General features: G+C 43.2%; 4 protein-coding genes across 6 annotated transcripts; 2 read left to right on the top strand and 2 right to left on the bottom strand.

Annotated features, from left to right (window-relative positions):
- Positions 1 to 446: 446 nt before the first annotated feature.
- cbx5 (chromobox homolog 5 (HP1 alpha homolog, Drosophila)) lies at positions 447 to 3,605 on the bottom strand. The gene is made up of 5 exons (XM_076166518.1): positions 3,446 to 3,605; positions 2,828 to 3,010; positions 2,347 to 2,569; positions 2,145 to 2,245; positions 447 to 1,577 (listed from the first exon to the last, which is right to left on the bottom strand). Exons 2-5 carry the CDS (start codon positions 2,956 to 2,958, stop codon positions 1,436 to 1,438), a joined length of 597 nt encoding a protein of 198 aa, XP_076022633.1. The 5' UTR covers positions 2,959 to 3,010; positions 3,446 to 3,605; the 3' UTR covers positions 447 to 1,435.
- Positions 3,606 to 4,089: 484 nt separating this feature from the next.
- LOC143013062 (heterogeneous nuclear ribonucleoproteins A2/B1-like) lies at positions 4,090 to 7,780 on the top strand. 2 transcript variants are annotated; one of them, XR_012965108.1, is made up of 12 exons: positions 4,090 to 4,223; positions 4,720 to 4,836; positions 4,967 to 5,113; positions 5,189 to 5,399; positions 5,490 to 5,567; positions 5,663 to 5,710; positions 5,789 to 5,845; positions 5,937 to 6,104; positions 6,187 to 6,291; positions 6,372 to 6,435; positions 7,554 to 7,608; positions 7,691 to 7,780. XR_012965108.1 is itself a non-coding variant. In XM_076166514.1 (11 exons), exons 1-10 carry the CDS (start codon positions 4,212 to 4,214, stop codon positions 6,422 to 6,424), a joined length of 996 nt encoding a protein of 331 aa, XP_076022629.1. In that variant the 5' UTR covers positions 4,090 to 4,211; the 3' UTR covers positions 6,425 to 6,435; positions 6,596 to 6,892. The 2 variants fall into 2 exon arrangements, 1 of the variants encoding a protein (XP_076022629.1); XM_076166514.1 differs by lacking the exons at positions 7,554 to 7,608; positions 7,691 to 7,780 and adding an exon at positions 6,596 to 6,892.
- On the bottom strand, positions 7,767 to 11,575 carry nfe2 (nuclear factor, erythroid 2). Of its 2 annotated transcripts, XM_076166513.1 has the most exons (4): positions 11,381 to 11,575; positions 10,134 to 10,209; positions 9,903 to 10,040; positions 7,767 to 9,191 (listed from the first exon to the last, which is right to left on the bottom strand). In XM_076166513.1, the coding sequence occupies exons 2-4, from the start codon at positions 10,176 to 10,178 to the stop codon at positions 7,935 to 7,937; spliced, it is 1,440 nt and encodes a 479-aa protein (XP_076022628.1). In that variant the 5' UTR covers positions 10,179 to 10,209; positions 11,381 to 11,575; the 3' UTR covers positions 7,767 to 7,934. The 2 variants fall into 2 exon arrangements, with proteins under 2 accessions (XP_076022628.1, XP_076022627.1); XM_076166512.1 differs by lacking the exon at positions 11,381 to 11,575 and having other exon boundaries at positions 10,134 to 10,409.
- A 4,876-nt stretch (positions 11,576 to 16,451) lies between these two features.
- Positions 16,452 to 19,943, top strand: copz1 (COPI coat complex subunit zeta 1). The gene is made up of 9 exons (XM_076167007.1): positions 16,452 to 16,568; positions 17,022 to 17,090; positions 17,708 to 17,789; positions 17,883 to 17,974; positions 18,290 to 18,345; positions 18,435 to 18,512; positions 18,600 to 18,651; positions 18,749 to 18,787; positions 19,300 to 19,943. Exons 1-9 carry the CDS (start codon positions 16,551 to 16,553, stop codon positions 19,345 to 19,347), a joined length of 534 nt encoding a protein of 177 aa, XP_076023122.1. The 5' UTR covers positions 16,452 to 16,550; the 3' UTR covers positions 19,348 to 19,943.
- The last annotated feature ends 2,249 nt before the right edge of the window (positions 19,944 to 22,192 follow it).

Raw genomic sequence — 22,192 nt, 5'->3', positions numbered from 1 at the left:
TACTAAGTAGCTTACTTTTAAAAAATTCTGTTGCATGGGCTAAAAAAAGAAAGGAAAGAATCAATGGTGAATTCAGTAAAGAACAAATGATTGCACTCAAAGAAATGACACTAAAATCTTATTCTAAGCGATATGGCCGGTGATAAATAGTGTGCATATGATTTAACAATACATTTTGATGGAGAACATGAAAGGGGAGGTCAGGATTCATTTTGTGTATCAGATGGGCAGAGAAACAGCACCATAAAAATGTTTTGCCCTCATCCAAACCGTTTAACAATAAATCCCAGATGGTCGGATAAGAAACTGGTTTCAGCTCCTTTTAATGCTTTAACTCAGTATAACAATGATGCAGAACAAATACTCCAATTTATGAGTGGGTCTCACCACTTAACACCGTTAAAAAAAGCTATCAAAGTATCACTAACATGACGTAACACCATTAAAACTGCAGGGTTGTCATTAAAGAGATTGGTCACACCCGTCCAAAAAAGAGAATAACTCAAGAGAATCTTTTCGACATTTGGCCACAAGGTGGCAGACTAACTGCCTGCTCGTGAATGCTGGTTTCATTTGTCTATGATTAGTTACATGAAGATTGTCTCACATGTCAATGAGAGGGAGACTGGTCCAAGGTCAACACTGCAGTTAAGAGAAAAAGTATAAATTTGAATACATTGTTTTATTTTGTAGTTCTCTGGAATTGTGAAAGATTAAAAGAAGTACAGACACTTCATGTAAAAACAAAGGCAGGGTAAGAAAAGCTCAAAATGAATAAGGTAACCCTCACTACAATCCATTTTAGATAGAGTTGGCTGTTTTCATATACAAGTTTACAAGATGACAGGATAAACTGGCTAACACAAATCTACAAATGAAAAGGAGGTGATAATGTTTCTTGTGTTTCTTCCTGTTATCCATGATGAAGCCTGAAGCTCAAAGGAGAAACTGTGTGTAGCGTTTGACCTCTGATAGGGTCTGAACGCCCACAGATACAGCATGGAGCCATTTCTCAACTAAGACTAAATTCAAACAAATGGCCACCTGCATTCAAAAATTTACAATACAGTATTGAAATAATCACATCTAAGAAGCTCTAAAACGTTGCATGATTAGACATTAAAAGAAGATACGGATGACAAAGAGAACAGCAGAAACCCTCCCCAGCAGCATGTCACCCATGTCCGCCGCCGCTTCGTCCCCTCACACACTGGATGTTTCTCAGCAGTTTGGGCTCGTGTGTGTGTGTGTGTGTGTGTGTGAGTAAGATGAGGCATACGTAGATGGCGATCAAGCACACTGTGTGTCCTCTGTCGGGGGTTTGCTATTGGACATGGTAGGAGAAAACATGGAAGGTTTGGGTGTGAAAAATGTCTGAACCGAGGTTGTCCCTGCAGCGGAGGAGGAGGTCCCGTTTCCTCCTGAGGCGATGCACTCACACACTGACAGCGTCCTTCTCCTTTTTGTCACTGTCTTCGTGCCAGGTGAGGCGTTCTTCATAGAACGCTATGACAATCTGTGGGCACTTATGATTGGCCTCCTTAGCTAGGACGAGATCTGCCTCATCTGAGTCCTTCCTGCAGGAGGAACACACACACATCATTGTCAAATGAGCCGAGAACACAAAGCTGTTATGACAAAGCTGTGCAGGGGTTTTAGACACCCACACACACTTTTCACACATGTGGTTGCTCTATTCCTGCACAGACTTGACACATTTTTACTACAATCTGAACTTTACTTTGGACTGTTGCCACACTGCCATTTGACTGCAAGTCAAGTGTTTATAGTTCAAAGTATCACTATCTATCTAGCTATCGGGAATATGAATTGTACATTTTTGACACTTGCCAAAAACATTGTACCAGGTATGTTGTAGCAACACTTTAACAGGTGCAACTCTCATTGTTCTTTATTTGTTCAAAGTGACGGGCGCCGCTGCCACCTCGAAGCATCTGGCACAGTACAGTGCAGACAAGCAGGCCGTGGAAGCGTTTTGTCGCTCTGCCAGTAAGTACATGTGTAGATGGGTATGAGATGCTGCACCTGTGTGGCCCTTTGACCTTCTGTTGAATGAACCTTCACTGTATGGCCCACACATTTCAGAGTGAAACACAGAAATAAGGACAAAATCTCAAACGTACCACTTCATAAGAAACATAAGGTCCCCACACGAGTCAGTAGCTCCAATGATCTTCTCCGGTTCAAGTCCTCTCTCAAAACCTCGTGCGACTAGGACCTCCTCCTGCAAGACACGAGACAAAATGTTGCATTTCCGCGTGGACAAAGAACTCCAGTGCAACATCAAAACACCAACAGCCAATTAAGCACCAACATGTGACTTACTTCCTTCTTCTTTTTGGGCTTACTCCCACCTTCCTCATCATCTGAACCTTTCTTCTTCAAGCTGCTGGACTCTTTGGTACGTCCCACGGACCCTGTGCTGGACTTGCTGGCCCCGCTGCTGGGTGTGGAGGTCCCACTACTGCTTTTCTTGTAGGTCTTCATGAATTCAGATATGAGCTCAGGACAGTCAAGATTCTTCTCTGGCTCCCATGTATTGTGTTTACTGTAAAGAAAACAAAACAGTAGATAAAGTCAACACCAATATATCAACAATAGCAGTTTCTGGTCTAGCGTGGTTATGTTGATTATGTTAAATACATTTAAATGCTGAAGTACACTGGCAACATTATGAATGAACGTCAGGCCTAGGCACTCATGTAAACGCAGTCCAAACAGCATCAAAGCAAACATGCAGCAGACTGGCTGAGTCGCTCAGCTCGAATATCGAAAAGGTAACTATCAAGAATGCAGTCCTACTTACTCTGAATAGTTCTTCCATTTTAGGTAAAACTCAACTCTTCCTTTCACCACTCTCCTGTCCAGCACCTTCTCCACCACATATTCTTCCTCGTCGGAGGATGAGGCGTCTTCTTCACGAGACTTCTTGCCCATGGCAAAAATCTAGCTGCTCAACTCTTCACTCTGGTAGACAAATGGCTTTTCCCTGTGCAAAGAGCAACGACAGTGACGCTAAATAGTGACCAAGTCTTCGCTATGGAACGACTAAATTCAGAATAAGCACAAAGCGCGCAGGACCTTTAAGACATCCAACACGAGCTGCTAAGGCCAATGAATAGCATCCATTCACTGTCGTATTCTGGCCCCAGTGAAGCATGAAACACCTCGCAAATGGAGAAGTTAAGTAACTTGATACTTACTTCTTGCTCACCGGGTCCTCGATAAAACGAGAACAGATTGGAAGCATAACGAGAAACAATGGTCGCGCTAGCTGCTACCTATTAGCTACGCAATTGATATGAAAGGCAAGTTGCCGGAGCAAGTAGTCTACAAGCTAACACGCTAGCTGACGCTGATGCATAACGACCCAAGGCATTAGTGGCTTTAGACAAAAACATCAAAGTGTGTAAATATTTCTTACCCTTCGAGTGTGTGGACGACCGGTTCTAAGCAGTAAGCGTAGCGTTAGCGCGACTTTGATACGTACGCTACGGGGGAGGCCGGCGTTGAGGCTAATGTAGCATGTAGCTCGCCTCGGACCACAAAAAAGCTGCGGTGCGCCTGCTTGTACGTAAAAAGCGCGCGCTGGTGAGCACAATAAATGGCCACGCCCCTAGACGCTGATGACCTACATACCTCAGTCACATCTAATGCATCCTTCATCTAAATACATCTCAAGTCAAACTCTGTGATGCAATACACACCGAATAAATGTATTTTTAAGCGACATGGGTTTTATTGATGGAATCAGGTAACGATACGATTCTCCTCTTTAATCGGAAATATTACAAGAATATGATGTTACAATTGTTAACCGCGTTATCAGTCGATTATATTGTTGTGGTAACGCGTGTAGTGTTACGTGGAAAGTCATCAAGGTGTTGTCTGTAGTAAATTCTTCCACCGTAAATCCTCAAGATATTTGATATTTATTTATTTATTCATATTTCACGCCTACTGTCGAGTGATTTGACGTTGGTTTTGATTGATTGTCTTTTTGTCCAATCAGGCTTTGGAAACAGATTACGTCGCGTCCAGCGGGAATAGCCGCCCAATAGCTCCGCGCGAGAGAGGCGTATCCGGTGCTATTTATTCTACAGTTCGACCCCGAATCCGGCACGTCTGTCGCAGATCGTTTTGCTCGCCCCGTTGTTGAAACAAAAGAACATCGACGGTTCTGCTGCAACATGGCGAAGGACGTAAGTACTGATTTTGTATGCAATTAGCAATGCAAATAGTAGTTGAAAACAAACCGTTTATTTCTAGATCGCATCGAGGGCTCGCTGTGTAAACCCGTCCTCACCCAAGCTATCGCTGCTATGAATACTGCGAGTCCGCCATCTTATAAAACAGGCCTCGTGTCCTTTTGTTAGTGCAGCCTGCCACAGTTACGCCGAAATAAACAAAAATGATCACTGTGTTTGAATACTGGCGTTTGTTTTGCAGCACTACACACGATGCATGGGTTCAGAGACCATAGTTGGATTGAATAGATCGTATATATGCGATCGAGATCTGTACACGGTCCCCTAATGGCCGCCGTGTCTCTTAAATCGTCCTCCTGATGTATCTTATTACGCAGAGTCGCAGTTGTTCTCAGTTCTCTGTAGCTCTTACGGAGAACGGCCGTTCAATTCGAAGTATGCGATCGTGTTTGAATAACGCGACGGTTGATCCGGTTTGTCCATTGTGTAGGTCCCACGTGAGCCGGAGCAGCTTCGCAAGCTGTTCATCGGAGGTTTGAGTTTCGAGACAACGGACGAAAGCCTGCGAGCTCACTTTGAAGAATGGGGGACCCTGACCGACTGTGTGGTGAGTGTGCAGACCTTGTATCGAGTGCATGTGTTTTGGCATGACATTTGTTGAAATTAAATTGCTCCAGAAATGTAGGTGATGGCACGTGTTTATTTATTGGTATGTTAATTTGATCCTCTGATTTCAGGTCATGAGGGATTCACACACTAAAAGGTCCAGGGGCTTTGGCTTTGTCACCTACTCATCGGTGGAGGAAGTTGATGCTGCTATGGATGCACGTCCGCACAAGGTTGATGGACGACTCGTAGAACCCAAGAGGGCGGTTTCCAGAGAGGTGTGTGTGAATCTGGTGTTTACATAGTGGTGTCCCGAAATGGAAGGTCGGTTCTAACTAATGTTTTGATCACAGGACTCAAACCGCCCTGGTGCCCATGTGACAGTGAAAAAGATCTTTGTTGGAGGTATTAAGGAAGATACTGAAGAAGGCCACCTGCGAGACTACTTTCAACAGTTTGGCAAAGTGGAGGTGGTGGACATAATGACCGACCGAAACACTGGAAAGAAGAGGGGCTTTGCCTTTGTGACCTTTGATGACCATGATGCCGTGGACAGGATTGTCAGTAAGTAGACTCCACTTTGCACTGTCACAATAGTGGAACCAAACCTTGTTATGCTGCCTGTGTGTAATGTGTTTACTTTCACTCCTACAGTCCAGAAATACCACTGTATTAACAGCCACAACTGCGAAGTGAGGAAGGCTCTCCCAAAGCAGGAAATGCACGGCGGAGGTATGGGGATGGAGGGTACTTTTAAAGTCCTCCATATGGCTGCTGTCTTGGGGTGTGTTGTACTTGACCTAACTGGGTTTTTTGATGTGCTTTAGGCAGCAGCGGTGGAAGGCCATACGACTACGACAGAGGCTTCAGTCAGGGTATGTGGATTTTGCTCTTTCTGTCTTTGCACCGGTCTGGTAGTGTGGAAGCTTGACTTGGCTCTGTCTGCTTCTCAGGTGGCAGAGGTAGATATGGCGGAAGTGGTCCTTACAATTGCAACGGAGGCGATGGCGGTAAGTAATCCTAGGTGCTGGTTGTACTGCAGTGATCTGTCGTCTTTAAGATGACCGGTGTGTTTAAAGCGTTTTGTTTTTCATTTCCAAGGCTATGGCGGTGGCGGCGGCAACGGTGGCGGTCCAGGTGGCCCCGGTGGCTACAACAATGGTGGCAGCCGAGGATACAGCCAGGGCTACAACCAGGGTGGCGGCGGAGGAGGAGGAGGCGGCGGCGGTGGCGGCGGCTATGGAGGAAACGGTTATGACAATGGTTATGGTACGTTTGTGGTTCGGTTCAAGTCTTGCCCATTATTTCATTCTCTGCATGTGGTGACCAAATTAATCTTGTCTGTTCATAGGAAATTGTGGAGGTGGCAATAGCTACGGTAACATGGGCCACTACGACCCCCAGGTCTCTAACTTTGGCCCAATGAAAAACAACTTCAGTGGCGGCAGGACCTTTGGTAAGTGACACGGGCGTGTGTGAGCAGTGACTTCTGTCATAGGTAGGTTGACTTATTCAGTCTTTTGTTTTTGCTTCCAGGTGGTTATGGAGGCTCCAGCAACAGTGGATTTGGACGCCCTGGAAGATTTTAATACGTGCAGCGGTAAGTACATGCCTGCTGATTTTGCATCTTAAAACTAGAGTTTGTAGTCGCAGGGATTCGTCTTATGGTACACATCCCATATATTTAAAAACAAATTCACTGGATGTCAGGTCATACAGTCAGTGCACAGTTAATAATGTTGTTCCGTATTGTTCAACAGGACTGAGTACTTAGGAGAGGAGAGCAAGGAGAGGAGAGCAAGCGAAATGACAGGGCAGCCGCAGGTTTACCTCCTAAATCTGCTCAGCCAAACTGTTGTGGCAGGTTACAGCTGCTTCAAGAAGAGATGTACAGTAGAGAATCAAGGGTTATCATTAAATTTGTGTTTCAGAGGATTTTTGTTTCTGGAAGGCAAGCATTCCATTGAGGTTTTATGTAGTTTTTTGTTTGAGTCTGGATTTTATTTGTAACTGCTTTCTTTCAAGCTGAAATAAACCATCTTTCAGTTTTTTTAAAAGTCTGGTAGCGTCTTTAGGGGTTTGGGCAAGGGAGGGTTAACAATGCATCAGGTGCTGCACACAGTGGGAATGAGGGCCAAGTGTATTGGTGTGAGGAGAAGGTAAATTACTTGGGGAAGGCCCTGGTAGTCTTCACATGATGCTGAAGTCACAAGTCAATGATGCCCCGCGGTATAATATTGGGTGCGGAGTATGCATATTCATCAAAGAGCCCGTCACTTGGTGCACACGCTACCCTGAGTTCTGGAAAGATCATCTGGAGGATGCTAGCTTACAGTCTTGAGGCTTACCATGGAAGCCAGCTGAGGGAGAGAAGTAGGAAAACCAACGCCAGAAGCATTGAAGCAGGGGAGAGTGAGAGCAGAGGCCTGAGGCTAGCAGACAGCAGCTGCCTAAAGGCTTTTATGTTGTCTGTAGGTAAGACGAGACTTCTCAACTACTGATAGTACCTTGTTTTTGTCATTGCTGCTAGTGAGTTGTGTAGCCCAGTAATGAGTTAAGATATTTGTGCAAGAAAGTTTTTATTATAAGCCAAAGTTGACTGGTTAAATGGGCCTTTTGATAATGCACACTGGTCCCATAATATGCTGCATGCTGTGAACAGAAATGGCCCACACGTCATATTGCCCCCTTTACTCATTTGCTGTTTCTGCTTTCTAGGATTAAATCTGCGATTCCACTACTAAATTCATTTCAGTGACAATGGCTCAATCAGGTAAGTCATCAAAATGTTACACTCAATCAAACTAAATGTTCAATCAAAGTGTTTCTATCTAACCCAATCTGGTCTTTCACAGGTTGGCTGACCAGTCTGCGATGAGGAATTATAATGAGACTGCTGTGCAGTTTATTTTTTTACTTTTATAATAAAAGTTTTTAAAATAAAACTTGTCTGGAGTATATCAGTTGTAAACATCACGTACACATGGGTTATATGCATGACAGCAGTTGACATGAGATGAGTTGTCATAAACATGTTAACAAAGGCATCTGTAAGTACAGTTGGCACATCAAATATTCCACAGCTCTGCACTGCGATTATCAGCATTGTTTCTGCATAGCAGCGTGAGGTACCAGGTATATTTCGCCATCGGGGGTTTGTTGTAAGCAGTACTCTTCTATTGAATATGGTTGGCCGTTTTCATCTCGTAGTTGAGAAAACACTTGAGCGTATAGGTCTGACAGACGACATTTAATGAAGGCCAGGCTGCGCTGGAACTCGAGTCTCTCCTGTGCCAGGTGCTCTCTTTGGGCCTGGAGCTGGTTCAGTTCTCTCTCCAGGTGGACGATGCTCTCCAGCTTTCTTTTTCTGCAGTTTTGAGCTGCTACTTTGTTTTTCCCTCGCCGCCTAATGTCCCTGACCAGTGCCAGCTGAGTCTCCGTCAGTGTGTACTGAGTGAGAAGCTCGTTGAAGTCATCCACAGGCAGATTGATGATTTTCGACATTGGAAAGGGGATTTTCAAAGCTACTGCTCGGCGCTCATCTCTGCTCAGTGCGAGCGCCCCTTGTGGTTTCAGATACAGGCCGTGCTGGGAGCTCCCTCTGCTGGATGCTCTACAGTCATGGTAGAGGTCATTCATTGCTCCAGTCTGAGCCTGCTGCTTCACTAACAGGGGGCTCAGTGTATTAGTCTGTGCATGAGATGAAGTGGATTGGGATGGAAAGTAAGACTGATGTGCCCCTGAGTATGAATATGGCTGAGATTGACTTTGATAGTCTGTGTATTGAAAGTTGGCTCTTCTGTTTTGTTCAGTCATGGTCTCCGTTTCACCATCACTATACGTCATGCCTACATCTGTGTTCAGGTAGCCTGACACAACACCAACTGCATTATCTGGAGAGGCCAGAGGTGGAGTAGAACCTAGAGACAGCCCAGAGTCGGACTCCAGATCGTCGGCTGAGCGAGTGTGAGGGTTTTGTCCATGTGTAGTCCACAGCATGTGTCGACTCAGACCCTGAGACAGCCAAGCGTTGATTTTTCTGTGCCCTTGACTGGTACCTGACATGTAAGTCTGCTCCCTTGTAGCCAGGAATGGTGGATGAGATTGGGAGGAGTTTGCTCCCATTCTTTGATTGAGGGGAGAGTCGCTGTGCCCGTACATTGCTTCTGTGTTGCTGCCTAAACACTGACGGACCGGGTGACCTCCATCGTATGCACCGGCCGAGTTGAGGTTACAGGCTGGCGGCGGCGGCTCAGGGTGTGTTTGAGTCATACTGAACCCTCCCATAGGGACCATAGGTTCCATTGGGGCATACTGTGTAGATTCATAGCAGCCCTCACTGGGAGCTTCAAACTCCTGTAGCAAGATGAAAATCGATAAAGTTAGGATTTGAAATATTAGTGTACAGTAAAAGCAGTAATTAAATCAATTGATTTCTTACACTTGCAAGCTCTCAAGATATTTCAAAAAACAGTTTTTCACAAGTCATCTGGTTCACTATAGAACACAGCTTGCCCCCTGCTTCAGCATGCCGCTCATACCCTATGAAGGGCTCTCATAGATGTGGTCAAGTTTCACCTGGAAACAGATGTCCATTGTGCCGTGCAGGGGGCTGCTAGCAACATACAGCACTTGCTCCCTCTCCCAATCTCTTCATCCTGCATCACTCAATTGGGTCATTGTTGCCCACTGCCTGCCCCACCTGAGTGTGTATTAACTTTTCCACACCGAGCATCACTTGAAACTTGAATAAACGCCAAAAAATCTGTATTTTGGCCCACCTGAGTGTATATTAGTTTTTCTACAGTGGGCATCAATTGCGCCTTGTAAAATGGGTTTCACCTCCACACAATGTTTTCTGTTAGTAATCCAAGTATCTTCTCTTAAGGCAAGTAATTTTGCTCTTCCACTTAATTATTAAATGCTTAGAAAAGACACGTTCACATAGGTTGAATCCACAGAATCACAACACTATCCTGATATTCATAAACATTTATACATTTGATTGACAGAGCAAGGAAACGTCCCAGAATTATGAACTCGTGGTTGAGTATTGGGAGACTTTACCTGCAGCTCTGTGATGGCCATCAGCTCCTGCCATGTCAAATCCATCTCTGTGTCCTGGGGGGTTCCATGAGACCGGGGCCCAGGGAAGTTAGTTGGCATGGACACTCCCCCACAGAGTCTGCTCGGGGTCGCTAATATCTTGGAGGAAAGAAGACAATAACCTAGTTAAAAAGCAAAGCATACTAGGAGATGCGTTTTAAGATCAACTCTGCTGTATATTAATAAACCTACCTCACAATTTCTCCTCAATGGGAGAACATAGTTGGCTGAACACATTCAGGACAGGCTCTTGTTGCAAAAAGTCCTCCTGGTGGGAAGAGGATGAGTTATCATCTACTTAGATAACAAGTCAACTGACATATTTCAGCAAAAAAAATAAAGGAACGGGAGGTAGAAGAAGGTGTAGAATCCATCAGTCAAGCGAGGTCTCCAAGCATACAGTCGCTACATACAGTATAATACATATCTCTAGAGCCGCTAAATAATTAAGTGCCTCTGGATGTCAGAGCTTTGAGGACACATGCAGCGTTCAGTTCCGTTGAATTGACTCCTCCTATCAGCTGTTCTAGGGTGCAGCTATGCCAATGCCTGATAAGACAATCTGCGGGGAAACAGCATGCTCCACAAGACACACTGGGGCCTGATCGCTTACAAACTTTGGTGTACAACCAACGCATCAACACTAAATCTTAAGACTCTGGCAGAGATCAGTCTGTCAGTCTGCATCCCTCTGTGGCTCACAGCTCTGGAGAGAGTGCAGTGAAGATTTTTCAACAATGACATGTCGCTTTGGTCATTAAAAATGACATTATGTGACACCTCACTGACAAAACAAATGCTTTTTTGGAGGCTGTGACATTGCCTGTTGAACTGAGAATAACCACAAAATGAGAATAATTAAGGTAATTTCCATGAGATCTCGCAGTTTAAGCCTTTTAGTGGAGTGCATCCATAACATCCGTGACAAAAGTCTTACTAAATAAGATACATTTTAAAGTCAGTCCTTGAATATTAGATCCAAACCTTTTCACAGGGAGGTTTTCCTCATTTCTACTCTTAATATGGTAAAACTGCTAACTTGTTTGTGTATGACAATCTTAATGACTGTTGCTGTGATGGAAACTCACAAGGAAAACGCATTTGTTTTGCTGTCATCTGCTACATGTAAATAATGACATGTTGGTGAGTTAGGATGTTTCCTATTCTAGATGAAACCATAATGCACTATTTCCACTCAATAAGAAGTGGTTATATTCAATACAGTAAAGTGGCAAATTATGGTGCAAATGGATTGTTAAGTATTCGGCAATCGGCAGTAATTGGCAAGTAATCATTTATAAATTCACAGACCGTATCAATTACATGTATATTAACACCCTATTTGGCTTGTTACAAAAAATCATTACAAACTATCAACATGGTCATTCATGAGAAAACTACCAACCAAAACTGCAGTCTGGAGATGTAAAAGGACTCACCTGAGCAACTTCATCTTCAACAGGTGATGAGAACAAAAACTTCAGATGTGAAATTTAATCCTGGTGGTAGACGAGAGGCAGCATCAAATCTATTTCTGCACTTTCTGTTATGTGTATGTTGAGCCGTTGCTCGCTGTTAACAGACCACCAGAAGCCAAACAAACACAGCACCGCTCGCTCGCCCCTCTGTCTCTCTCTGTTCAGCTACAAATACAGCCACCGGCATAAATGGGATGGCTTTGTGCAGACAAACGCAATGTTCCTGTAAAGCACCCACACCACTGTTTTTTGCACTCTTGTATCCTTAATAGCACACTTGCACCCCTGCCTCCAAATTTCCCTTTTCCCCACATGACAAACCACAAACCAACACTCTGGCGTACACCACAGCAATCATATTGTCAGCCTACATTCAAACGGATGGATACAAATTGGAAAAAAGCCTCAAGCTTTTGTGACTTTAATTATCTATTAATGACAATACGACTACAACAATTAGTTTAGGAGTGAGTGAAGGTTAGCTGCATGGATGTCTCTGTCTCTGTCCTGGCCAAACCGTACAAAAGTGCATAGTGTCCTTTTTAATCCTCCCAAATGAAAGGTATGAGGAGTGTGATGAGGAGCACCTGGAGTCAGAGCTGGCGGTGTGGCGAGGGCCCTGTTTGAGCAGGGGTTGGGTTTGAGGCTGGATTGAGATTTAGTTTAGCGGGGATGGAATGTACACCCTCCAACAGGTAAGAAAGGCTACATTGTTCCTCTATCTGGCAGAGCAACCGCCAAGGGAGAGAGAGGAGCAGGGGGAGAATGGAGGGGAGCGTGTCTTACATAGCAAGTGACCATTAAAATCCTTTTGCAAAAAAAAAAAATCCCCTCGAAGTCCTGATCTGAAGCATTGTGAGCAGTGAACTCACAAGGGCGACGTGTTGTGCAGAAACGGCTTTGTGCTCTTATGGGACTAATGTCGTATGTTTATTCCCTTTTGTGTGTAATGCATATTCATTGTCATTGCCGTGGTAGATCACAGCATGTCTGACTCACGCTGACAACAACAAACCCACGAACAAACCCAGCATATAAAATATTCAAGCCCCTTCATGCTCTCTACCCCACTGTATAGATTCTATACAAAACAGCACAGACTTCTGAGTATAAATGCATTTGCTGGTGATGACATGAATACATTTCAACTAAATCAGCTACTGTGGCTCCAACAATCTGCAAAATGAGCTGATGCAAATACACTCAGACATGAAATTACCTGCATAAAAACTCTTCCTGACCCATTTCATTCTTGGAAGAAAACACATCTCCACAATCACGAAACGGCTTCAGAGCACAAACCAGTGCAAGTGTTTGCCGCTGGAAACTACTTATTCAATTAAAAAATTCAACCACAGATATTTGAGAAAATAGAAATAAATGTTTTACCTCTTAAAATCAAATGTGTCGGAGAAGAGAGTATATTTGGAGGAATTGGTGAAAAGGTTTGGACTGAAAACATGTAACATTCAACATCAAAATGGACTTAATCTTAATAATTTCAGCAACATTTTCAGAAACCATGATAAATGAAAGGTTTTGTCTGGCCCATTACAATATCAGATCTCCACTGAAGCACAATTCACAATGTTTCTCTGTCATTGTTCTGAGATGGAAAAAGAAGGTGGCTGACAGAGTCAAGAAAGGTGCACGTCTACCAGGAATCAGAGAAGGGACTTCCCAACCCAAGTTCCTAGCACCCAGCCCCTGACTCAACCACTGCCAAAGCATGCCAAAGAGCACCCTGTTATTACTCCGACCACAGCGGTTTGGGATCTGGACACAGTTCCCAGGTCAACGCCCACATGCTCTGTTTGTGTTTGTTTGCTTCAATTAGTCTTTGACATGTATCCTTTCCAGCTCGTCAGGCTTTTCTGCTGGTCCACCTTTGTGTTGTTAGGCCTAGGCGAAACATCTCACCCTTGAATGTACAGTCGAGCTGAACTTGAGTTAGTAATTAATGACACTGTTGCAACTCGTTAGTTTGGATGACGTCACTATTGTAACTTTGCTAGTTTGACAACATCACTATTGTTTATTGAAGTAGCTTCATAGTCTGACACTGTAGTAAGCAACAGTGTTTTTTGATGGTAAAACACTTACAGGAAAGTTGTCGAGTCTCTTACTCAAGCTGTGGCATATCTATGCTGAAGAGGAAGCAAGATGAAACGTCTCCACACCCGCCAAATTATCCCTGAATTTGCTTTTCTGGGTGTTTGTCCTTGTTTCCCATCATTTCCATAGCATGTCTTCATTAAAGAAGGAGGAATGTGGCTCCTTCAGTCATGTTTAAAATCTGGAAATCATACCACATCAAGTGTGAGTGGAAGAAAATCAAACACATCTAAACAAAATGACTGCACTCTTTTGTACAGCAATATATGGAGCAAAAAAGGATTAAGGAGTAAACATAACAAACTATCTTGTTCCCCACCTAGAGTATTTAACATTTCCAGGCATTTCCATTGGCGTTTATTCATTAAGGATGGAGGAATGTGGCATCCTTGGTCTTGTTTTAAAATCCAGAAAGCATGTTCTATCAGATGTGAGCGGAAAAACGACCTCACCACGAGACAAAATGAGTGTATTCCTTTGGTTGTGGTATCAAGAGGGGGAGTATTTTCGGAGGCGGCTTCTGGGAAAGGAGAAAGAAAATAGAGAGAGGTCAGAGAAAAGGGGCATTAATTGTTTTTTATTCCGCTTTATATTGATATATTATTGAGAAAAGACAAACTTCATCTGAAACGTATTTTTGGTATGGTAGAATTTCTCTTGTTGTTTGGTTATTCAATTATCTTGTATTTGAGTGGAGCGCAAAGACAATTGAGGGCAACGACAATGTTCAACTGTACAAAAACTCAGATAACGTTTCCATCGTTGTTCCGTTAAATGAAAAGCAATTTGAAAAAGAACAAATGAGGAACCTGAACATGCAGCATCACTGTTCTGACTGTCTCTTATCTTAAGATTTCTAGATAAAGCTAAAGTTTTGCAACTGCGGTATCGTATTTCTTAATCATGGCCTCATTATTTACATTCATTTCATTTCTGTACTGGCACATCTCTCTTTACTGGTGCTGGAACACACAATTCAAATCAGAAATATTATAGAAACAAAGTCATATTTTACAACAGTGGTATTGTGTTTCCTTGTTATGGTCTGATAATTCTGGCTTTTACCTTTGTTTCTATAATTGACTGTTTCAATACTCTTATCATTGATGTAGAATTTTTTTTTAAATAAGTATAATAAGAGAAAACTATTAAGTAGATATTCACCCCCTGAAGTGAATGTGTGTCTGTGTTTGTTTCACATACATACATGATCTATGTGTGTATGACAATTTCAAGCTTGGTGAGTTGTGCAGAGGCAGAGAGGGAAGGCAGGGAAAGAAGGATGTTGGCGGACGGAAGCTCTGCTGAATGCTGATAAAAGGAGCTGGTAGGTTTCTTAGGAAGGGAACTGCTAACTGCTGTGGTTGCCGGCGTCAAGTAGAGGAGAGCAGCACATATTAGCACATTACCTAATCCGCTGTAGTTACAGTTGTTATTGAGGAAGTACATTCTAAGCAACAGAATAGGTAACGTGATTATCTCTTCTCAGCAAGCATCAACGGGGTCTGAATAGGAGGGAGAAAGTATCATTGAATATGTGAATATAAAGGGTATCAATTATTTTTCATCTTTTGTCTACACAATACAGTGTTTTTTCATTCCATAATCATTTAATCATTGCTATACTGTGAGTGCCGTATAGCAGCAAAGTAAGAATCTTAACAGGATATTTGTATGTGTAGTGTATGTGTCATTACAAATTATTCCAGTCATCATCACTTTTAACTTACAGTTACTAACAGTCTGACCTGTAACATGAGGTTGCATAACAGTGATATGTACGAATCGTGTTCAACGCGACATATTGTTTCCTCTCAGTCAGACAGAGGTAATTTTGAAATCTTAGTGGCTGAATTGTGTAAACATCGTTCAGGATTGCAACATTTCGTGGTTGCCCACAATACTGTTATGAATGTCAAAATAATTTTTTTTCCCTCAGAGAAATAATAAAAAGTAATAGCCATTGTCTGTGTTTCTTCATAGGTATAGGTTTTCCTGTTTTATTTGAGCCTCGAGGCCCCAAGTATCTTACAGTAAGGCCAAACAGTGATGTAATTTATGGAGTGAGATAGAGGGAAATCCCCATCAGGCCGGCTTTCCAAATCCTTCCCAGAAGTAGGAGCTAAGATAATTGGAGTTGGTTAACTGTAGGAGGATACTTTAAAAAGATGCTGATGAGTAAAAGAGGCTGGAAATGGCAGGAAAATTAGATTGTAGTTGCCACACCTTACATTGAAAATAAATGCAACCAAAAAAAAGTCATTCATCACTAACATGTGGTTGGCTCCCCGGGTTTGGACCTCAAAATAAATCTCAGTCTCATGATTATAATTTCATTCAGAGTACGTTACATGTTGTCAGAGTAATCACGCCAACTGAAATAACTAAATAAAACAATTACATTAGTTAATTTGTGATAGCTGATATGAGGAAATAGGGTACCGTTATGTAACAGGCTAATTTTTTTAAATTGTTTTTGTCAACATTCATCAGGTTGTATTAAAGGGACAAACTACATCCTTGTGAAAATATCCAAACGCTATTTACGTTTGGCTATAGAAGATAAACGTCTGAATGAATGAGAAGCATTCTGAGCCAGGGCGCGTACTTTCCCCCCTACCCGAGGGGCGACAACAGAGCGGACGTCCATAAGTCTGTAGCCAACACGGGGAATTTGCGAATTTCCCAACTTTAAACATTGTAGTGCATAAGTTATGGCTACAGGTAGATTTGGGAATAGGGTTATGTAGCTGAACATACAACTATACGGCCATATCAGTATAAAACAGCGTACGGCGTTGTTGTATCATGTGATAATGACTGACCAATCACAGCAATTTTGTCACATTTCGAGTGGAGAAAAGTAACGCAGTCTGGGCGCTCTGTACTATGAACTGTGGGTTGTACGTAGCACGCAACGTGACGCATCAACCAAAGAGAAAGCGACGCATTCACGGTACGCGTGACGTCGACTACTGCTAGCAGCCTGTGATCTGTCTTGCTAACAAGAGTGAAGATGGATTCCCCCATACTGGTAATTTGTCTAGTTTATTTAATTGACGCAGCTGTAACATTTAAACAGATATATATTACACCAACCGTTAACGGGTTTAGCTTCGTAAGATAGCCCCACTAGCTAGTTATCGGGTGAACTCGATATGTAGCTCACGTAAACCTGTCTGCTGTATTTGCTAACTAGCAAGCTAGCCACCGTAAAGTTAACTTGTCGTGTACGTGTGTGTGTGGCCGATGTGGAAGTGTCACGTCTACCTGTTTGGCGTCATGGCGGGGCTGTTATCTCTATCGTTCAACCCATATCGGTGGTTGTAGTCGTCAGCCTTTTGTTTACTGAATCCACCGCTAACCTGTGCTAGCTAACTCTTTGCTGCATTACAAGACATATGTTCGATTCATAGGTCATGTTGACGAACTAAGACTCAACCTTGTGGATGTAAATAACGACCGATATCTTCATTTTCTCTGCCAGGAACCATCCTTGTATACTGTCAAAGCTGTCCTCATTCTGGACAACGATGGAGACAGGCTGTACGCTAAGGTATGAGCCTCATTAGAGCAGCAGTGTGACTTTAAACTCCATTCATTCAGGTTCAAGCCCGTTGGGTAGTTCGCTACTTCTCCATACTTAAACCTACAGACACCATTCAAACATTGATCAGAATATTCAGGAAATTATTGCTATGACTTTTGGTGTTCATATCTTTCACATTTTCCAAAATAGTCAGCATTTTTGTGAGTTTACAATTCTTTAGATTGGAAGGATTTCTCAGCCTTCCCTGTGTGTGTTTGTGTCTTGTTGGTGAGTGGCGGCAAGTTGAAGCTGATTGGCTGAGAGCCTTACACTTTAAACTCAGCTGCTCGACATTTAAACTTCAATAATGTGTTCAACTCAAAATAACATCCACACATTTGTGACTTCACAAACAATACATGCACACACATAGGAATGTTCCTCTTTTTCAGAATAGAGCCAGTTGTTCCACGTGTAGTTTTCTTCAGACTGAGTCATCTTTGTCTTTCTGTCTTTGGCTGCACCTGTTTTATTCAACACAAACAGCGGCTTCTAAGGAGTTGAGCTTTAGCTGTCACTCAAACTTCTATCTTCTTTATTCAATCAATCAATGAACAACCTTCTCCTCCTTTGTATTTTGACAGTACTATGACGACACGTACCCCACAGTGAAGGAGCAGAAGGCATTTGAGAAAAACATCTTCAACAAAACACACAGGACAGACAGTAAGAGAGAAACTAATCGCCGTATTAAAACAGTGTGTTCCTGTCCAACACTGGCCTGATGTGCATGGGTTCTGTCTGTCCGTGTGCTCCTAGGTGAGATCGCGTTACTCGAGGGTCTCACCGTCGTCTACAAGAGCAATATTGATCTCTTCTTCTATGTGATTGGAAGTTCGCATGAAAATGAGGTGAGGCTCATTTTAGGATATTGGTAAAAGATCAATATTATGTAAGAATTGTAAGTTACGAGGTACTCAAGAATCTGTTGTCTCCTAAAACATTCTGATTGTTATTTGTTATTACTGGATTGATGGTTTGATTAATCAGAGATCAACTTTGACCACCAGCATCTCTCCTAATGTGTCTCTATCTTTATCTGTGCGTTCTCTTGTCTACATGTCGCAGCATTTTTGTTGTTGTTTTAACCAACTGTGACCTGTGACCTGGCATCATAAATGAGCGTGCCTGTTAAAATGTTCATACCTTGTGTTTTGTCTCGACAGCTTATGCTTATGGCTGTACTGAATTGCCTTTTTGATTCGCTCAGTCAAATGTTGAGGTACGTTCTGCACCTTTTGGACAAAACCGATGTTCACTCAAACACTTCTTTGACCCTAAAGAGCTTTGGCGATATTTTTCGGCACACAGAAAAAATGTGGAGAGGAGAGCTTTGCTGGACAACATGGAGGGCCTCTTCCTGGCTGTGGATGAGATCGTAGATGGAGGGTCAGTCCTATTTTAGCATCATCCTATCGTTGCATCTTCCTCTTGGGCCTGCTCCTAACTTGCCTGTTTGTTTGTTGCCTCCAACAGAGTGATTCTCGAGAGTGATCCACAACAAGTTGTGCACAGAGTGGCTCTCAGAGTAAGTCTCCGCTCTTCTTCTCTCCTTTCCTTTCCTCTCTTCTCCTCTCCTCTCCTCTCCATTGTCTTGAGCTCTAAACACTCCCTTCTCCCTGTAGGGGGATGATGTGCCTTTGACCGAGCAGACCGTCACCCAGGTGAGAGACGTTCCTACCCTTCTCCTCTCTCTGCTATCGAGTGTAAACACTGTTAGTTTGGTAGTTGAATCTCATTACTTTCAGTGTATTTTTTTCCCCTGTCCTTTAGTTGTGTGTGTGTGAGAGAGTGCGTGCGTGTGTGTGAGAGAGATCGATTTGATTAATGTTGTCATTTAAAAGGCCTGAGACAGGTTATCACCATCCCTCCTCTGGCTGTGATTAATAGCAGTCCCCCATCCCTGTGCTTTATGGTTATGATTTGGCTTTCATTCAATGAATTAAAATGATTAATTGGATCTGCTATATTTCTCTCAATCCATGATTGTTCACCCTTTGGTCAAATACTGTATATTTAACCATTTCTTACTTCCTTAACCAAATATCATAGTTTTAATTCTCTTTTGCTTGTTTGTATTCATTGTTCCCCCCCAGACCCAAACTGTACCAGCCAGTACAATTGTTGTTCTGTTGTGGGAGTGCTTCTCTTGCTCAAAACTCATTTTACTCCACAGGTGCTTCAGTCTGCCAAAGACCAGATCAAGTGGTCACTCCTCCGATAGGGTCACTCCTGCACCGGCGTCCAGCGCTGAGCCGCTGTTCAGCCCAGTCATCATGGCACTGCTCCACCTTCTCCTTCTTCCTCCGATTTCACTCCTTCATGCAAAGCTGTGAGGTATACAATGGGCTTCTCCCAGGAGTCGTCCTACTTAAAGAAAACTCTCTCTCCAACATGTTTCTCCTGTGTGTGTGTCTGCCGGTTTGATGTTATCGTTGCATGGTTCTGATAGGATAATGGTGTACATTCCAGTACCACGGTCTGGCCCGTTTCTCTTAATTTCTCATGGCAGAACCTCAGCGTTTATTGAAAGAGCACCTTTCTCTGTAAAACAATCGATGAACCTCATCACAACCTGCCAGAACATTCCACGTGTCTCTTAGAAAAAGACATTTATCCCATTTCTCCACTAGATAACTGTTTAAAGCAGGGAAGCGCCGTCTCTACCATTATTAGTTCTCCGTAAATATTGTGATACCTGTGCGTATACATGTGAGTATTGTGATTACGCAAATGATTGCAGTTATGTTTTGCATTTGTTTTGTCTGGGGATCATCATTTACAAGATCATTTGAATAAACATTGACACCACAATGTGAATAGTTGTAATGTCACAGATCACTTCCTGCTGCATGTTAGAAGCGCATGTCGGCTCTTTCGCTGTTGTCACCGCCCGCTGTCGCAATAGTCTCACTTTCATGCAATTCTATTTGCAACAATCTCGCATCCAATTTTTGTTAGCTTTCAAAAGCAAGTCAATATTATATTACTGATTATGCATAATGTCAAACAGTTGCACAAAGAGACTTATCTGGTTTTGCTAATTAACCGTTCAAAGTGTGTTGGTTTTCCAGAGCTGCTGTCCTCTGTGCCCTTTGTTCTTTAAGGTCTCATGAGGCGGAGATAGTAAAGTAACGGCTCCATCTGCTGGCGTCTGCAGCAAAGTGCAACACGGCAAACCAGTAGAAAAACAAGTAGATGTGAAGCTCATCCACGCACCGATGATGAGGTTTCTCCACTGTGCTGTGTATTGATGGGAAGATAAGTGTAATGGAGTCATGCTTGATTCATCTGTGCTCTGCAGAGCCACTGTGCAACATGAGTTGTGTGCTTCCATGTTTGCACCCCCACCTTCACGCGCTCACCTCAGTCACATTCTCATGCAAATGAAGCGCACCCTCCAGAGAGAAATGGATGTGACAATAGGCACTACATCACGCTGGAACCTGATGTATGTTACAGTAGGAGAAGTGATCCATCTGCGTTTCCCCCCACCTAGGTGTCCCCATATGTTCTCGTGCTGACCTCTTAAAGGTATTTGTTGCAAGCTGGGATCTGTCGTGTTGTGCAATAGACAAAGCCGCCGTGCCTAAATTGAACCATATTAGGGTATTGGGTCTCATTAAAGCCTTTGTCTCCTCCAGACTTCTCCCCTTCTTATCATTACCATTAGACCCTTCCCCATTAGAACCAGAGTTAAAAGCCATTAAGCCTCTGTTTACGGCATTTAAGTAGTTAAGATAAATCACAAGCTCAACTTTTCTATCTGTTGTGCGTTTTTCTTCATTTGGCACAAGCATCAGGCAGAGAATGGGAACCGTCTACATGTTGGCTTGTCTGTGGCCTGGAGCAGCTAATGGAAGAGGATCACACACATTAGTGCTACAAGCTGTGTTTTTAGGTAATGTACCTTTGATTTGTGCAATGGGAAACTTCATACCTCTTGCCCTGGCGTGGAAGACATTCCTGAACACATGGTTTTGAACAGACCTGCAAATCGCATTTGCAATTAAAATCATGTTTCATTGAATAGAATCCGAAAAAGGTTTGTAGTATCCTGGGGAATAATAGTTTAGGTCATGGGAAGACATTTGTTTGCCAAGTGTGTCTGTCAGTGTTTGATTACAATCTTCGTAAACTCTGCTGTATTTGGAAAGATGCACTTGCCAGGTCAACATTGTTAGTATTGGAGACTGCTTGAGCGTGATTGATATCAGACGAGGATGAGTGTGTGTGTGTTTGTGTTTTGCCTGCCTACACCCACACACAGGCTGATGCTCTCACTGAATATCCTGGACTGTAGTCATGAAGCTGTTATTGGTTTTGACCTGTGGGCCGATCGCCTCGGCTCGATCCAGACCTTGAATCTGTGTCTTTATGGCTGCAGAGACGGCATGAATGGAAGCTGGTGGCTAATCGTTTACTATAGAAAGAGCAGGAAGAAGGCAAAGGTAATAATTATAAATGGATCCATTATCGCCCCAGTTTATTGTTATCACTCCAGTTTGCTGGTGTAATGAGTAGAGCTTCCGTCTCAGTGTGTGGTTTCAGCGAGGGGGAAACATGAAGGTTAAAGAGGACGACGTTAGCAGAAGCAGACAGCAGTAAATGTGATTATATGAGATCCCAGCAAGGGCGCGGCGGGGAGGAGAGGGTTAAAATGGATCCCACCCAAGGTGCCTGTCCAGACCCTCACTTTTCATCTAGATAGCCCGGCAGCACCATCGGGCGCTCAATGACTTGCTTTCATCCACTAATTACAGTTGCACCATCGTAAAAAACCAGCGAGGTAATTTATATTAATTATACAGGAATGAGTATAACAGTTTGAAACGCCATGGCTTGACACGCTGTACATAACATGCAGTAAAATTGTCAGAGACGTGTGGGCTGGAGCCTTGTAATTGATCGATGCATACAGTGAAAGAGCCTGTGTGTGTGTGTGTGCGTGTGTGTGTGTACTGTGTGAATTAAAGTCAATAAATTATAATCATCTGTAAGCCTACAGAGCCTTTATGACACAGTCAATGGGGCTGAGCACCCGTCTTGCCCTGGTAAAGGGAAACAAC

Source organism: Genypterus blacodes, unplaced genomic scaffold, assembly GCF_046128005.1.
Source record: "Genypterus blacodes isolate CSIRO-AG114 ecotype Tasmania unplaced genomic scaffold, CSIRO-AGI_Gbla_v1 ptg000156l_1, whole genome shotgun sequence".
Classification (NCBI taxonomy): domain Eukaryota; kingdom Metazoa; phylum Chordata; class Actinopteri; order Ophidiiformes; family Ophidiidae; genus Genypterus; species Genypterus blacodes.
Note: the sequence above shows the minus strand (reverse complement) of the source record. Positions and strands in the feature narration are given on the sequence as shown.

What these genes read in the sequence shown, in the direction of transcription:
- LOC143013062 (XM_076166514.1), top strand. An exon ending in AGAGGGCGGTTTCCAGAGAG is followed by an intron (nt 5,114 to 5,188) that starts GTGTGTGTGAAT and finishes TTTTGATCACAG; the next exon opens with GACTCAAACCGCCCTGGTGC. An exon ending in CAGTGGCGGCAGGACCTTTG is followed by an intron (nt 6,292 to 6,371) that starts GTAAGTGACACG and finishes TTTTGCTTCCAG; the next exon opens with GTGGTTATGGAGGCTCCAGC.
- cbx5 (XM_076166518.1), bottom strand. Translation starts at nt 2,958, where the DNA reads ATGGGCAAGAAGTCTCGTGAAGAAGACGCCTCATCCTCCGACGAGGAA. An exon ending in AGCCCAAAAAGAAGAAGGAA is followed by an intron (nt 2,246 to 2,346) that starts GTAAGTCACATG and finishes CGTGTCTTGCAG; the next exon opens with GAGGAGGTCCTAGTCGCACG. An exon ending in CTTATGTTTCTTATGAAGTG is followed by an intron (nt 1,578 to 2,144) that starts GTACGTTTGAGA and finishes TTCCTCCTGCAG; the next exon opens with GAAGGACTCAGATGAGGCAG.
- copz1 (XM_076167007.1), top strand. An exon ending in GAGACAGGCTGTACGCTAAG is followed by an intron (nt 17,091 to 17,707) that starts GTATGAGCCTCA and finishes GTATTTTGACAG; the next exon opens with TACTATGACGACACGTACCC. An exon ending in CAAAACACACAGGACAGACA is followed by an intron (nt 17,790 to 17,882) that starts GTAAGAGAGAAA and finishes GTGTGCTCCTAG; the next exon opens with GTGAGATCGCGTTACTCGAG.
- nfe2 (XM_076166513.1), bottom strand. Translation starts at nt 10,178, where the DNA reads ATGTGTTCAGCCAACTATGTTCTCCCATTGAGGAGAAATTGTGAG. An exon ending in CATTGAGGAGAAATTGTGAG is followed by an intron (nt 10,041 to 10,133) that starts GTAGGTTTATTA and finishes CTTTCCTCCAAG; the next exon opens with ATATTAGCGACCCCGAGCAG. An exon ending in TGGCCATCACAGAGCTGCAG is followed by an intron (nt 9,192 to 9,902) that starts GTAAAGTCTCCC and finishes ATCTTGCTACAG; the next exon opens with GAGTTTGAAGCTCCCAGTGA.